Source organism: Paralichthys olivaceus, chromosome 8 (genome assembly GCF_024713975.1).
Source record: "Paralichthys olivaceus isolate ysfri-2021 chromosome 8, ASM2471397v2, whole genome shotgun sequence".
In the NCBI taxonomy this organism is placed as follows: domain Eukaryota; kingdom Metazoa; phylum Chordata; class Actinopteri; order Pleuronectiformes; family Paralichthyidae; genus Paralichthys; species Paralichthys olivaceus.
This window is the reverse complement of record NC_091100.1, coordinates 15907466-15920312: the sequence shown is the minus strand read 5'-3', so window position 1 is coordinate 15920312 and position 12847 is coordinate 15907466. Positions and strand designations below refer to the sequence as shown.

The 12847-nt window shown below is 43.2% G+C and overlaps 1 protein-coding gene and 1 long non-coding RNA gene across 4 annotated transcripts in view; one reads left to right on the top strand and one right to left on the bottom strand.

Annotated features, from left to right (window-relative positions):
• The window catches only part of ube2o (ubiquitin-conjugating enzyme E2O), a 31913-nt gene extending 21149 nt beyond the window's left edge, over positions 1-10764 (top strand). For 2 of the 3 annotated variants that reach the window (XM_069530010.1, XM_069530008.1), the window contains exons 11-23: positions 875-1030; positions 2376-2530; positions 2849-2961; positions 3129-3257; positions 3854-3943; positions 4039-4363; positions 4674-5041; positions 5172-5352; positions 6055-6191; positions 6508-6711; positions 7205-7262; positions 7654-8488; positions 8865-10764. In XM_069530010.1, coding sequence (XP_069386111.1) covers positions 875-1030; positions 2376-2530; positions 2849-2961; positions 3129-3257; positions 3854-3943; positions 4039-4363; positions 4674-5041; positions 5172-5352; positions 6055-6191; positions 6508-6711; positions 7205-7262; positions 7654-8488; positions 8865-8892 — 2779 coding nt within the window. In that variant the 3' untranslated portion in view covers positions 8893-10764. Of the gene's footprint in view, positions 1-874; positions 1031-2375; positions 2531-2848; positions 2962-3128; positions 3258-3853; positions 3944-4038; positions 4364-4673; positions 5042-5171; positions 5353-6054; positions 6192-6507; positions 6712-7204; positions 7263-7653; positions 8671-8864 lie in introns of those variants that run through there. The other variant, XM_069530009.1, reaches the window with a different exon arrangement.
• A 924-nt stretch (positions 10765-11688) lies between these two features.
• On the bottom strand, positions 11689-12042 carry LOC138411130 (uncharacterized). The gene is made up of 2 exons (XR_011243785.1): positions 11902-12042; positions 11689-11853 (listed from the first exon to the last, which is right to left on the bottom strand). It is a non-coding gene; the product is annotated as an uncharacterized lncRNA (long non-coding RNA).
• Between the last annotated feature and the right edge of the window lie 805 nt (positions 12043-12847).

Below are 12847 nucleotides of genomic sequence, written 5' to 3'. Positions count from 1 at the left end.
TGAGCTTCACTACTGAATATACTCTGTCCCTCAGAACAGATTTGTCCTTTAGGCTCTCAGCAGTTGTGGCTAATTATTCTGCCGGTTGTGATTTACGAAGCAGAGTTGAGTCACAGATGTACGGTGTAAATCTAACAACATGAGTCTCTCAATGTTAATTATGCTTTGATTTGAATGATTAATGAAGATGAGTTACTTGTTAACAAAATTATTTTCCTGAGTGTTTATGTGATGCAGGGAGAAGAACAGATGGTAACACTGTAATTAAGTTTATTCTTATCAATTATAGTAGTTTTTATGACTGAAGTATGGGAGTGATTCAATTTTTTTTGTTAATTTGGTGACTGAAGGCTCATGTTTGGCCGAGAGCCATAGTAAATATCACTGGTGCGTTACTGAATTTCATTATGTCACAGTTTGTGGGGTCTTTATTGTTATCTCCTTTAAGTCGTCATTATCTGAATATGCATCTTGTCTAATGTCCTGAAAATCAAATCAGTGCCACTCAGCTAATCCAACACTGCCATACCGAAAATGAAAGCTGATCAACAGAAAGGGAGTCCTGATAATTGTGTAAAGGTTTTTAAACTAAAAAAAATTAAATGTTTCAGCAAAAAATGTTTTAGACTGCTTGGCTGAGGCATTAAAACCACATGACGCTGAATCTAGTTTCAAATTGAAATGTTCTGTCAACGTGTAGAAGAGTGAGTTATAATCAGTTAATTAAGAAAAGATTCCACAGATAACAGCAATAAAATAAGTGTCAGGTTCTGTAGTTTTTGTACTTACCATCTTTAATCTGCAACATGAAATCCTGTTTTCTCTTTTTACATGTTTTAAATGAGATTTCTGAATAATGAACCTGTGGTTGCAGCTCTTTGACGTCGTCTGCGAGCTCCACAGCCTCGTCTCAGAGCGGCGGGCTGGGAACAAACCGAAAGAAGAGCATCCCTCTCTCCATTCGCAACCTGAAGAGGAAGCACAAGAAGAAGAGGACCAAGTTCTCCCGGGAGTTCAAGCCTGGAGACCGGTGGGTGAACAGCAGAGGGACACACACTAGTACAACACTTTTCCCTTTAGCCTTTTTAATTTTTATCTCCATATGCTATAGTCCATTACTATCTCCTAATTTACTCTCTGATGCTCCCTGTATCTTTTATACTGTAATCCTCTGTAGATACAGATTATACTTTATTGATCCTGAAGGAAATTTAGGAATATGCTGACTGCGTGTCTGTACAGTGATCAGTGATTGATACACTCAACTTTTAGAGAACTTACATGTTTTGATATAAGGCTGATTTGTAAAGTGACGTGTCCTGCTGCTCCTGTAGATGTAAACATTAGACCAATGGATTTTATGATTTGATTTACTGACTATATATAAATAATACATTTAATATACAATATATCACAACTTACCATGTATTCTGGTCTTAATTGCAATGGTGCTTTTATCACAAGCTATTAAGATGAAGACAGCTATTCAATGTCTGACATTAAGATCGACTTGAACAGGTAAAACCTGCCGGGTCATCAGACAGGGACCACCATTCATAGATGATTCACAAATATCTCCTAGCGGCAGGGCAGTGACAGAGACATCTCCCTGACACATCTCCCTGAGCTGCTGGCTCCCTGAGTCCTGCCCTCTTAGCCATAGCCAGAAGCTGTCCGCCACTGCCCCTTCTGAGAGCTCACTAGTGGTTTTGTGTAGCTCCTTGCCCTGTAGCCCTAGGTCTTGGAGCAGGTGTAATGTTGAGCTTCCTACAAAGCCCCTTGCACCAGTCTCTGTGGTTTTGTATTCATCTACTCTCCCTGCTCTCAGCAACCAGGTCTGCATATATAAATGACAAGGTGCATATATGTTTAAATAGGATATCCCCCATTTGATGCAAGCTCTTAATAACTGAAAAATAATGTCTTTGCATGTCCAATTTTTGCTTGGACTTTTACACTAGCTGGATTTTGCAGTGTTCTTCTCTATGTTCAGTTTACTTGCTGAAGCGAAGGAACGAGTGATGCAAAGAGCTGGGTGGCAGTGAGGCAAGATAAAGTGATGAGAGGAAGAATTGAAGTAGAAAGGGACAATGAGAGGGAAGATTGTGCAACCAACATGGCAAACACAGAGACAGATGTAGTGGTAGTGTAAAAAAAATGGTACAGAGAATAATGAGTAGAGAAGAAGAGGGGAAAATAGCTGCAGGAATGTCCTGTTAAAGTTTTTTTCTTTTTGTGATGAGTGAACAGAAGGTGAGCTGAATTCATTTTAACAGTTTTAAATCGTCCAAACTCTGGAAGCTGGAACATCTTCCTGTAGCAACATGCAAGTCTGATGTGTGTGTGTCTCTGTGTGTTTGTGTGTGTTTGTGCAGGGTGGCAGTAGAAGTTGTATCCACAAAGACCACGGCTGATGTGATGTGGAAGGACGGGCGGGTGGAAAAGGGGATACGATCAAACGACCTCATCCCGATCCAGCACCTCGATGGCCATGAGTTTTGTCCCGGGGACTTTGTCGTAGACAAACGATGTAAGGAAAAATTAATTCAATCAAAGATTCTGAATCATGTCGTAGGATTCAACTCTGTGAACTGTGATGAGGTGTTTTATAAAAGCCGCCCTGCCACAGAGTACTGACAGTATCTAGGTCATGTGCTGAAACTGTGTGTGTCTGTAAGTTGCTCTGAAAATATTTAAAGGCTGCAATTTTACAGCCAGATGGAGTTTCCAGTTTCATTCAGACAAATCCTTTTTCCAGATAAATCGTTTTTATTTAGAGGTATCTGGTGTGATTTGTTTCCTTTGTGCTGCTCTCTAAACTGTGTACATGTTTGGCTGCTCACCTCAGCCCAAGCCCTCCAGGACCCGGGAGTGTACGGAGTGATCCAGTCGGGTGATCACAAGGGCAGAACATGTGTCGTCAAGTGGATCAAACTCAACTCCACGAGTGACGACGTGGAGGTGAGTCAGCAGCTCCAGACAAGACTGTTTGTGCTCTAACGTCAGTGAAAATGCTTTAGTAAGAGAAGGGAAGAAGGTGAAATTGTATGTGGTAACCATAGTAACTTCGATATATGGTATTAGCAGATGGTCTTTGTCTTGATCCAAGGTTTTCTGTTTCAATCCAGGTTATTGGTCTGGAGGAGGATGTCAGTGTGTATGACATCGCAGATCACCCCGATTTTCACTTCCGCACCACTGACATCGTCATCAGAATATGGAACTCTGAGAAAGGAGAGAACGACTGTGAAAATGAAGTGAGAACAACTGAAAATAAAACCTGTTATTTCCTGTGTGTTTCAACACAAACTGAACATTATTTCAGCAGGGGTGTTGCAACAAAGTCGGTGAAGCAGGCTATTCCGTGGGGCCCAAAGCTGAGAGGGGGCCCCCCTTAGACTGGACGATTATTTTAGTCCACATACACAACAATATTGTGAGAACCCCTTTAAATTTTATGATCAGCAATGTACAGGAAACTGCAATGACACTGTGGTCAGAAACCTCCTAACGTGGCCCCATGTCACCAACTTTCTGCTGTAAGCTTCATCATTTTAGAGGATTGCTTTAAAATTAAAAACTCTAAGTTTAGTTACAAGTAGGGCCTCCTGGTCCCTTTTGCCGTAGGACCAAAAAGTCTTGAAACCTTACTGACGGTATCGTGAATGTAGGATTCATTGCAGTACTTTTTGTGCTAAATACTTGGTATTTGTCCAAAATGTCAAAGTCATGCTCTTTTAAGCAAAGGCCCATTTCTTACATCACTAGTTCCTTTCATTTTACTGTGGGTAATGAACATATATTTTAAGCTCAAACATTCTATTTGTTGATTATTATTGCAATCCCCCCTCAGACGTCAGTGGGCCAGGTGTCCAGGGTGGATGTGAGCAGCAAAGTGGAGGTGGTGTGGGCAGACAACTCAATGACCATCGTCCTGCCACAGGTAAAAGTTTATCCTACATACTATTAAGTGTCATTTTTGCTTTTAGAAGTTAGATGTTTGTCACTGATAGTCTCCTAACTCACACACACACACAGCACCTCTATAATGTGGAATCTGAGATCGAGGAGACGGACTACGACTCCGTGGAGGAAACCAGCAGCGTCCTGTCCACTGAGGAGTGGGAGGACGAGAGCGACAGCTGGGAGACGGATAACGGACTCACCACCGAGGATGATAGCCACATCAACAATGCCGATGTCACGGACACAGCGACCCCAACCCCGACGCCCACTGGCTCCACAAACTTCATCATCCCCCCACAGGAGGGCAGCAAAGGCGGCATCACCAGCCCCACTAAAGCTGTTTCTGGAGAGGAGGGAGAAGCGGCTGTGGCTGTGGCCAGTCCTTCTTCTGGAGGAGGTGGGATTCTTTTCTTACAGCATTTATTTGTTCTTCATTTCAAGGGATTACTGTCAACTTTCTCTTCTCAGACAACAGAAAAGCTACAGTGCTTTTATTTTGAAATAGGCACAGGAAGTGTTGCAAATATTTTTTACATTTTTATATTTATTTGTTTGCAACATATTCAACATAACTATGTTTTAGTGTTTTGTCTTGTTCACATTGGTTTATCGACAGCACTGCAGGTTTTCTAATGAACACACTGAGTGATGGTGATGTGGAATTTAAAACAAGACAATAAACACACAAATTAATTCTGCCTGTTCAGGAACGACTCCAGCAGGCACTGTCAACGGAGCGGAGAAGCCCAGTAAAGATGGAGCCTGTCGGGGCTTCAGGGAGTTGAAAGAAGCCATGAGAATCCTGGAGAGCCTGAAGAACATGACTGTGGAGCAGCTGTTGACCACCGGCTCGCCAACGTCTCCGACCTCAGCCGAACCGGCCTCCACAACTAACGTAGCGAGTGCAGTGACACCCGCTGCCCCGGAGAAGCCCACCAAGGAGAAACGTTTCCTGGATGACATCAAGAAGCTGCAGGAGAACCTGAGAAAGACGCTGGATAATGTAGCCATCGTGGAGGAGGAGAAGATGGAGGCTGTGGTGGAGGCAGGCGGAAGTGGAGGAGCAGGCACAGAGGTCTGTGTTAAACGGAGTTACGACATGGCAAAGTTGATTTATTCCAGTGTAATCAAAATAGATAAGTGCAACGTTGTGGTGCGTCCTGCCGTTATATTGTATTCAAACCTGCAGCTGTGTTACTGTGCAGGTGGAGAGAGCTGGAGAGGAGAAGCCCCAACAGGAGCCTCAGACACCAGTAAGTGGACAAGAGTGGCCCAGCGAGTTTCTCAGTGACACACCAGTACTGTGCCAACAGAGCGGAGGCAAGCCCGGCGTCACATTCACCAGTGCCAAGGGAGAGGTGTTCTCTGTGCTGGAGTGGGCACCAGGTGAGATATCAGGGTTTATTATCTTTGGTTGCTTCTCTTCTCTCCTCTATTCTTTTCCACCTTTTCTTTCTTTTTCATCCTTCTTTTAACCCACCTCCTTTTTTCTGTGTTACAAGTGGTACAAGCTCCTATTATTCACAGACCTAAGCTGATGTGATGATGTGACATGAGTGTTTATTTAACCTATTAAGATCTGAGGTGCCAAATAAAAACGTTCCCTAAAACCTAAACCATGTTTGAAAAGGATTCCTTAAAATCTGAAGAGCTGACAGAATTGCCAGTGTTTACAAAAACAGACATGAAATAACAATAACTTTTGATTGCTTAAACATTTGGCTTTCATTGTAAATCATTGCCTTACCCTAAAATCGTTAACATAAAAAAACAGTCATCAAACAGATTCCGTACACTCATGTTGCATATGACTGTCTCTGTCTAAATGGGTTTCACTCGTGTTTTGTGTAAGCTTCAGTTTCAGCAAGCAGACCTGTTTCGTGTGCACCCAGACGTCAAACAAAAGACCCCACAATTCGAATTTCTACATTACTATGAGTGACAGTAGCTGCCTCCCATTTCCATTCTGTAATCACATCTGTCTGTCTCCGCTTGATGAATTCCCTCCCACACAAGTTGAGTTGTGTTTGTACAGTTATTTGATTTCTGTATTGCTTTGGAATCACATTTGTCTCATCTCCGTCTCAGACACCCACTCATTCAAGAAAATGGAGTTTCAACCGGCTGAGGCAAGGAAGTTCTTCAGCACAGTGAGGAAGGAAATGGCTCTGCTCGCAACGTCACTTCCAGACGGCATCATGGTCAAAACATTTGAAGATCGCATGGTGGGTTTCTGGTCAAAAAATAACTTGGCTGCAAATTATGACACTGAGGTCACACACACAGCACATACACACATTCCTCTGACATCATTTTGAATCTTTGTTAATCTGTGAGCCTTTCATAGAAAATTAGTTGGATCCTCAGTTTGTCAGAAAGCATCTGGGATTTATAGCGAATGTAAGATACTTCACTATGATGTTCATTTTCTTTTATTACCATGTTCTCTGACATTAACCTCAGTGTTATATATCAGATGACCTTTACATTACACTGTCGAAACACATCCAGTCAAAGGTTTCTTTACTGTCTCCCACACAGGACCTTTTCTCCGCTCTGATCAAAGGGCCGACTCGTACGCCCTATGAGGATGGTCTGTTCCTGTTTGACATCCAGCTGCCCAACATCTACCCTGCTGTGCCGCCGCTGTTTCGCTACCTGTCGCAGTGCAGCGGCCGCCTCAATCCCAACCTCTACGACAACGGCAAAGTCTGTGTCAGTCTACTCGGCACCTGGATCGGCAAGGTGGGCGTTGACTGAAGTTTAAAGATACAGTGACAACCTGCAGGTCTATAGTGATGGATTTTAATCCAATTTATGTGTCATCAAAAGTTAAAGTGGAAAAGTCGTGTTTGGTAATAGATAATGGTAATGTAGAGCAAATGAATGAATAGCCAAATCAATTGATAAGTTGGTGAACAAAAAATCGATTGGACCGAACTCTATTTTCTGCTTGTCTTTAAATATATCTTCATAAACTGAGTACTTTAAGTTTTAGATTGTTAGTTCAATGAAACATTTGAGGACCTCATGTCGGACTCTTGGAAAGTGTGATGGATATAAAGATGCTTCCAGAGCCAGGGCGCCGTTATTGCAGACAGTTCAGTTATGCTTTGAATCTACTTAATTTGAGGCTAAAATGCAGCAGAAATGTTGCTTTGTCAACTCTTTCTTCTAGAAAACACTCTGAGAATTTGTGCTGATTTGTTTTGATCATTTTGGTTAATGTGATTCATAGGGGACAGAGAGGTGGACCAGCAAGTCCAGTCTGCTGCAAGTCCTCATCTCCATACAAGGTACACACACACACACACACACACACACACACACACACACACACACACACACACCACTGATTCACTCCATCACACAGTGAAAGAACCTCTCTGATGCTGCTGGTGTTTGTTGGTATGATTTATTTTGAATTTGTCATTTTTACAGTTTAATCAGCATGTTGATAAAATTATAATCTATATTAATCTATATCTGTGAAATCTGTACAGGCAAGCCAAGGCAGCTTTATTTACATGGCACATTTTTGACACCTTTTACACTTTAAATGAAATCAAAATCCTTGATTTCTGTCTGTCTTTTACTCTTGTGGTTTTCAGCTCTGCCATGTTTGAGACATTAATCAACAACTGCTGATCTTTCATTTGTGCTCGTACATGTGTATTTTCTCTGCAGGCCTCATCCTGGTGAATGAGCCTTACTATAACGAGGCTGGCTTCGACAGTGACCGAGGTCTGCAGGAAGGGTATGAGAACAGCCGCTGTTACAATGAGATGGCCCTGATCAAGATGGTCCAGTCTATGACGCAGCTTCTACAGAATCCTGTGGAGGTTTTCAAACAGGAAATCCAGGAGCACTTTGTCTGTAACGGCTGGCGCCTCGTCCACCGCCTGGAGACGTGGCTGGAGCTGAACGACGGCGCTGAGAGGGGCCATGCAGCACACATGTCCTACAGGGCTTCACATTCTAAAGACCGACCGCCCTCAGTGGAGCCTCTTGACGAGCAGCTGTCCTTGGGAACAGGGCCCCTGGTGGTGGCCCACAGCAGCCCCAGTAAGCCTGGTGAGGAGGGGATCACCGGAGGAGGAGTTACCAGTATTATGGAGGAGGAGCTGGAGGATTCAGGGCTCAGTCCTTCCACCACAGCAGCCTCTCAGCAGGAGCTGAGCCAGAACTCAGACTGTGACAGCAGCCAGGGTAACGCCTCTCTGTGTGGCGAAAGCAGGGCCCCCTCCACAGTTCCTGGCACTGTCCGTGGTGGGACATCAGAATCAGGTTCTACCACGCTTAGCGGAGGAGGGGTAGTCTCCACAGCAAGCCAGCCAGTGGTACGACCAAAGAAACGGAGAAAGAGCTACCGGAGTTTCCTCCCAGAAGGCAGCGGCTACCCAGACATCGGCTTTCCACTCTTCCCACTCTCTAAGGGGTTTGTTAAGAGCGTCCGAGGTGTGCTGCTGCAGTACCGAGCTGCGATGGTCGCTGCCGGCGTCCCTGAGCACACAGAGGACAAGTAAGTGCCTCCTCGCCCTTCCCCGACACCCCTCTGCACTGCTTCCTGCTCTTTTCCTCCTCCGTCTCTTCTAACATTTCATCTGCCTCAAGCTGTAGAGGAGGATCCATTACTTCTCTGGGGGGAGTTTACAATTTTCAATCTCCTGTACTCCTGTCCAGAGCTGCACTGTGCCCCCAGCACTGCCTACATTTTTGACCTCCATTTCTAAGTCTGTCTTGCTCCTGCTGCCCCAACTCCACAACGTTGAACCTTTTTTCCCCCATAAACCCTCTCGATCGCACCACGACTGCAGGAGGGGAGCATCTTTGATCAGGAGATTGAGCAAATTCTGGTTTGGTTGCAACTTGATGAAAATGTGTTTGTTTTCTGTCAGTGTCCCTGCAGATGAGTGTGATGGATAAAAGATGGGTGGACCTACCCTGTCTCATAGAAGCCCTCATCTTTTCATGGACGCAGGTAAAAACAGAGCTTTTACTGGAGGCGATCAAAGTTTCTCTCAGCCTCAGAAGGACTTCAGTGGCAGTGGTGTGGATACAAAATGGACAAAATGAGATGGAATATCAGTGCCATGAACCCTCTGCCACCCCCCCTCATTCACCAAGCCTCTGCCAAGCACCCACCATATGGGTTGGGACTTGACGGATAACCACTCAGCCTGGAAAATATAAAGCGGACTGGTGAACGGCTGGGTTGCACTGAAAAACTGCAAATCCCAGCTCTCCTGGCTGTTGGGCTCACTGCTCACTCTCTGTAGCACTACTGATATTATTACTGAACCATCCTGCACTACAACAAATGGACAATCTGGTGTGGAAGAGGTGACGTATAAATACACTGACCGAGAGGGTTCCTTTTTTTGAGTAGAATTCACTGGTTGTACGCTTTCTGCCAAATTTCTCCATTCACACACACACACGCACACGTATTCAAGTAGAACGTACTGAATGTCAGTAAAACTGCCAACCACAACAACGTCACCACTTCGTCCACCACACTTGCTGGTATTTTCCTTCGCCAATCACTCACAAACACAACCACGCAGCGGACGTCAAGTGACAAAGTTTACATACGAATCATTCTGGAGGTCAGACTGCTGCAGCTGGTGTGTAGAGGAGCCAGTCAGGTGCAGGGCGACAGTGAGGTGGCTGCATGTGAAAGTGTTTGTGCTCTAGTTAAAGCTTGAAGGGGAATCCCCGTATTTTTCAACCTGAGCCCTATGTTGATAGATGTGGTTGTTTAAATGAGCGGTACTTGCAAAAGTTTTAGAATCGGTCCAGTATTTGGCCAGCTGTCACGTCACAGCAGCAGTAGCTGTAATGTAACCCTATGGGGCAACTGCGACAGTCCACAAAATGTTCACTGAAAGTGATTTTCTTTTCTCACTAATTAAAGGGTATTTGCGAAGAGTGCGGTAACCTTACACATGTCAGTACACATGGAAGTCTCACTCAACCGTCCGGCAGCGCGTTGTCCCGTCTCTTTATGTTGCCTCTCTCCCTCCACCTGCTCTTCAATTAGCAGGATCTCTTTGTCCTCGCTCTCCAGCTCAAACAAATAGAGACGACCATCTAAGACACAAAGGCTTCATCAGAAATAGATTCAGTCATAATAGCTTACCCCTGTAAAATCCAAACTCATCCCTCCAACTCTCCCTCTTACTCACGTTTCCACCTCTGTCTTCCTTCAGCAACCCAAGTCTCACGTGACTTGGAGTGAGACTCACTTAAGTCTTGTATCAAGAGGAGGAACAATGAGCTGCTGCACAGTGAGTGAGACTTCTCATTGAGTGAGATGTTTAATGTTGCCAGACTATATTGGTAAAAAAAAATAAATAAATAAAAGAACTTAAAGAGGACATTTATGGAATTGTCGCATTTGCCCCATAAGGCTATATTGTAGCCACTGTTGCAGCTGCCAGCAGAGACGATCTACTGGACTGATTCCAAAATGTTTGGCATGTAGCATTAATCTACACACTCACATTTATAAACATAGAGCCCAGGTTAGAAAATTCCAAACTACAATTCCCCTTCAGCTCAGCTGCCGCCTCATTATACAGTAACATCTACTTCCTGTAGGATCAAGCAAAGATGTTCACTAAGTTGGAACTTGTGCTTTAGTGTTTCGATATGTTCAAGGCTGTTACACTCACAGAGGCTGGACTGTTTCAGAGTGGGGCTTTACCCATGATGCTCCTCTTCTTTGTTACAAAGGTGATGTCACTGCAAATGACGCAATTTAAAGAATAAATAAAAAATAAAAAGAAACATTCAGCGTGCATTCCGTCATCTCATGTCAACATGTTGCCTTACTTGAAATGTTCTTAATGATCTCAAACCATTGTGTACAGAGCTGCTTGTGTCATAGTTTAGGCATTAACCTACAGAGACACAGTAAAAACCACTAAAACCCTGCTCCAGTGTTTTCCTCCTTTAAAAGTGCAGATCTCTGATTAGTTTCTTCAACACAAGCGGCCGTCGCTCTATTCTGATGTTCCTCTTCAGATTGGACGTGCAGAGTTTAATGACATCAGGATACACACCTCAGACAGTGTGATGCTGAAGGTTTTGTTGATATCATAATTGATCTGCTTGATTCCTTTTTTAGAAAACGACAATAATTTCAGCGCGAAGGCAAAACGTTTGCTGACCTGACTGTTTGTCATCTGCTTTTCTCTCCATATATTGCACTCATTAGATCTGGATGGAAAATTAGCCTTTTATTTAAGTCAACACATAACTCGTTATTTAGTGTGATTACAGTCAAACTCAACTTTGGGTTGTGCTTCCTGCGGAAATCAGAACAGTCTCTGTTTACATCTATTTAAATAACTGCATCCCACCTCCTGACAAACTGTTCTTTTCTTTGAAGATATTATAACTTTCTGTGGTTGTCATTAGAATTTGATTGTTAATATGAAATGGGTCGGACGAACCCTCGCTTGCTAGAATTTGTGAAATAAACGAGAGCAGTGGCTGTCTGCGATTTACTTGAACTAAGAAGCTTGATGCTGAAGAGTGTTTCTGAATGAGCGGGCACACTGTGCTCTTTTGAAGCTGTGAGTGATGGGAGAGGATGAAAACTATGAGCCAAGAGTTGCTGCGTTTAACAAATAAAAAAAAAAAAGATGGTTCATTTGTTTTGCTTTGTCTTCCATTTATTTTTTCTCCTTTCCTCTCTGAGCATTGGTATTCCTGTATCAGATGTGGCAATCGGGCATCCATGACATTTTGTCCTCTTCCTAGATTTTACTTCACCATCGTTGTTTCTCCGCTGCCTTTAACGCTACAGAGGGAGGATGTGCCGCCGTCTTCACTGGCTGCTGTAGCATGTAGCCCTGTTTGCTTTCCTCTGTTTTTTCTCTACACACACACACACACACACACACACACACACACACACACACACACACACACACACACACACACACACACACACGCTGCTGTTTGTAAAACGTCACCTTCACAATTCTCAGAGAAAAGTGTTGTCTCTGGTCAGAGCTCGGGTAGAAACTAAGAGCTGCAGTGATGCTGTTCTGGGAAAAAAAACCAAAAAAAACCCCACTCCACTCCTCCAGGAATGTAGAGGTGACGTTACTGCTCAGTCTTTCACTCTTTCATTCATCAACTTTCACACAGAGAGAAAAATGTCAAGCTATTGCGCGAGATCTCGAAAAGCAAAAAATCCGACAAGATATCAAGCACATGATGCTATGTACAATTTTCTGTGTATGTGTGTATATTATTCAGAATTAAACTATTATTATTAAGAATATCATTATTATTATTACTGCGAGAACTTTGTTTTACAGCCAAAGCATGTAACATGTTGCTTTAAGCCTTTTGAATGGGCTACACACACAAGACTTGACTGTACGATGTCTACATTTCCACAGTGGCCTGTTATTGATATATATAGAAAAGAAGATTTGTAGCCTGATTCCCTCTGTACAGACGTCATGATTATATTGAAATATATAAATACATACAGTATATATATTTAACACAAACTTGGGTTCTAACAAGTCACGTGGATGCTTGGGGCATATATGTACAAAATGCTGAGTATGTATTGTACTTATGATTTCTTTCATTTTTTAATGGTTTCATTTGGTTGAGTTAAACAACTGTATAGTGATGTATTAAACTTTGCAAGCAGCACCATAGAGACATTGTGGCTCTTTTTTTTTCTTTTTTTTTAATTGATGATCTCATTCAGTTCCTGTATAGACGGCAGGTTTTCCTCACAATAATGAAAAGTAATAATATATTTTTCTCATTGTCAGTAAACCCCTTGAAAACACTAAACCCAAAACTGAATCCAACGTATGAACAAATATCTCTGGAGCCAAAACCT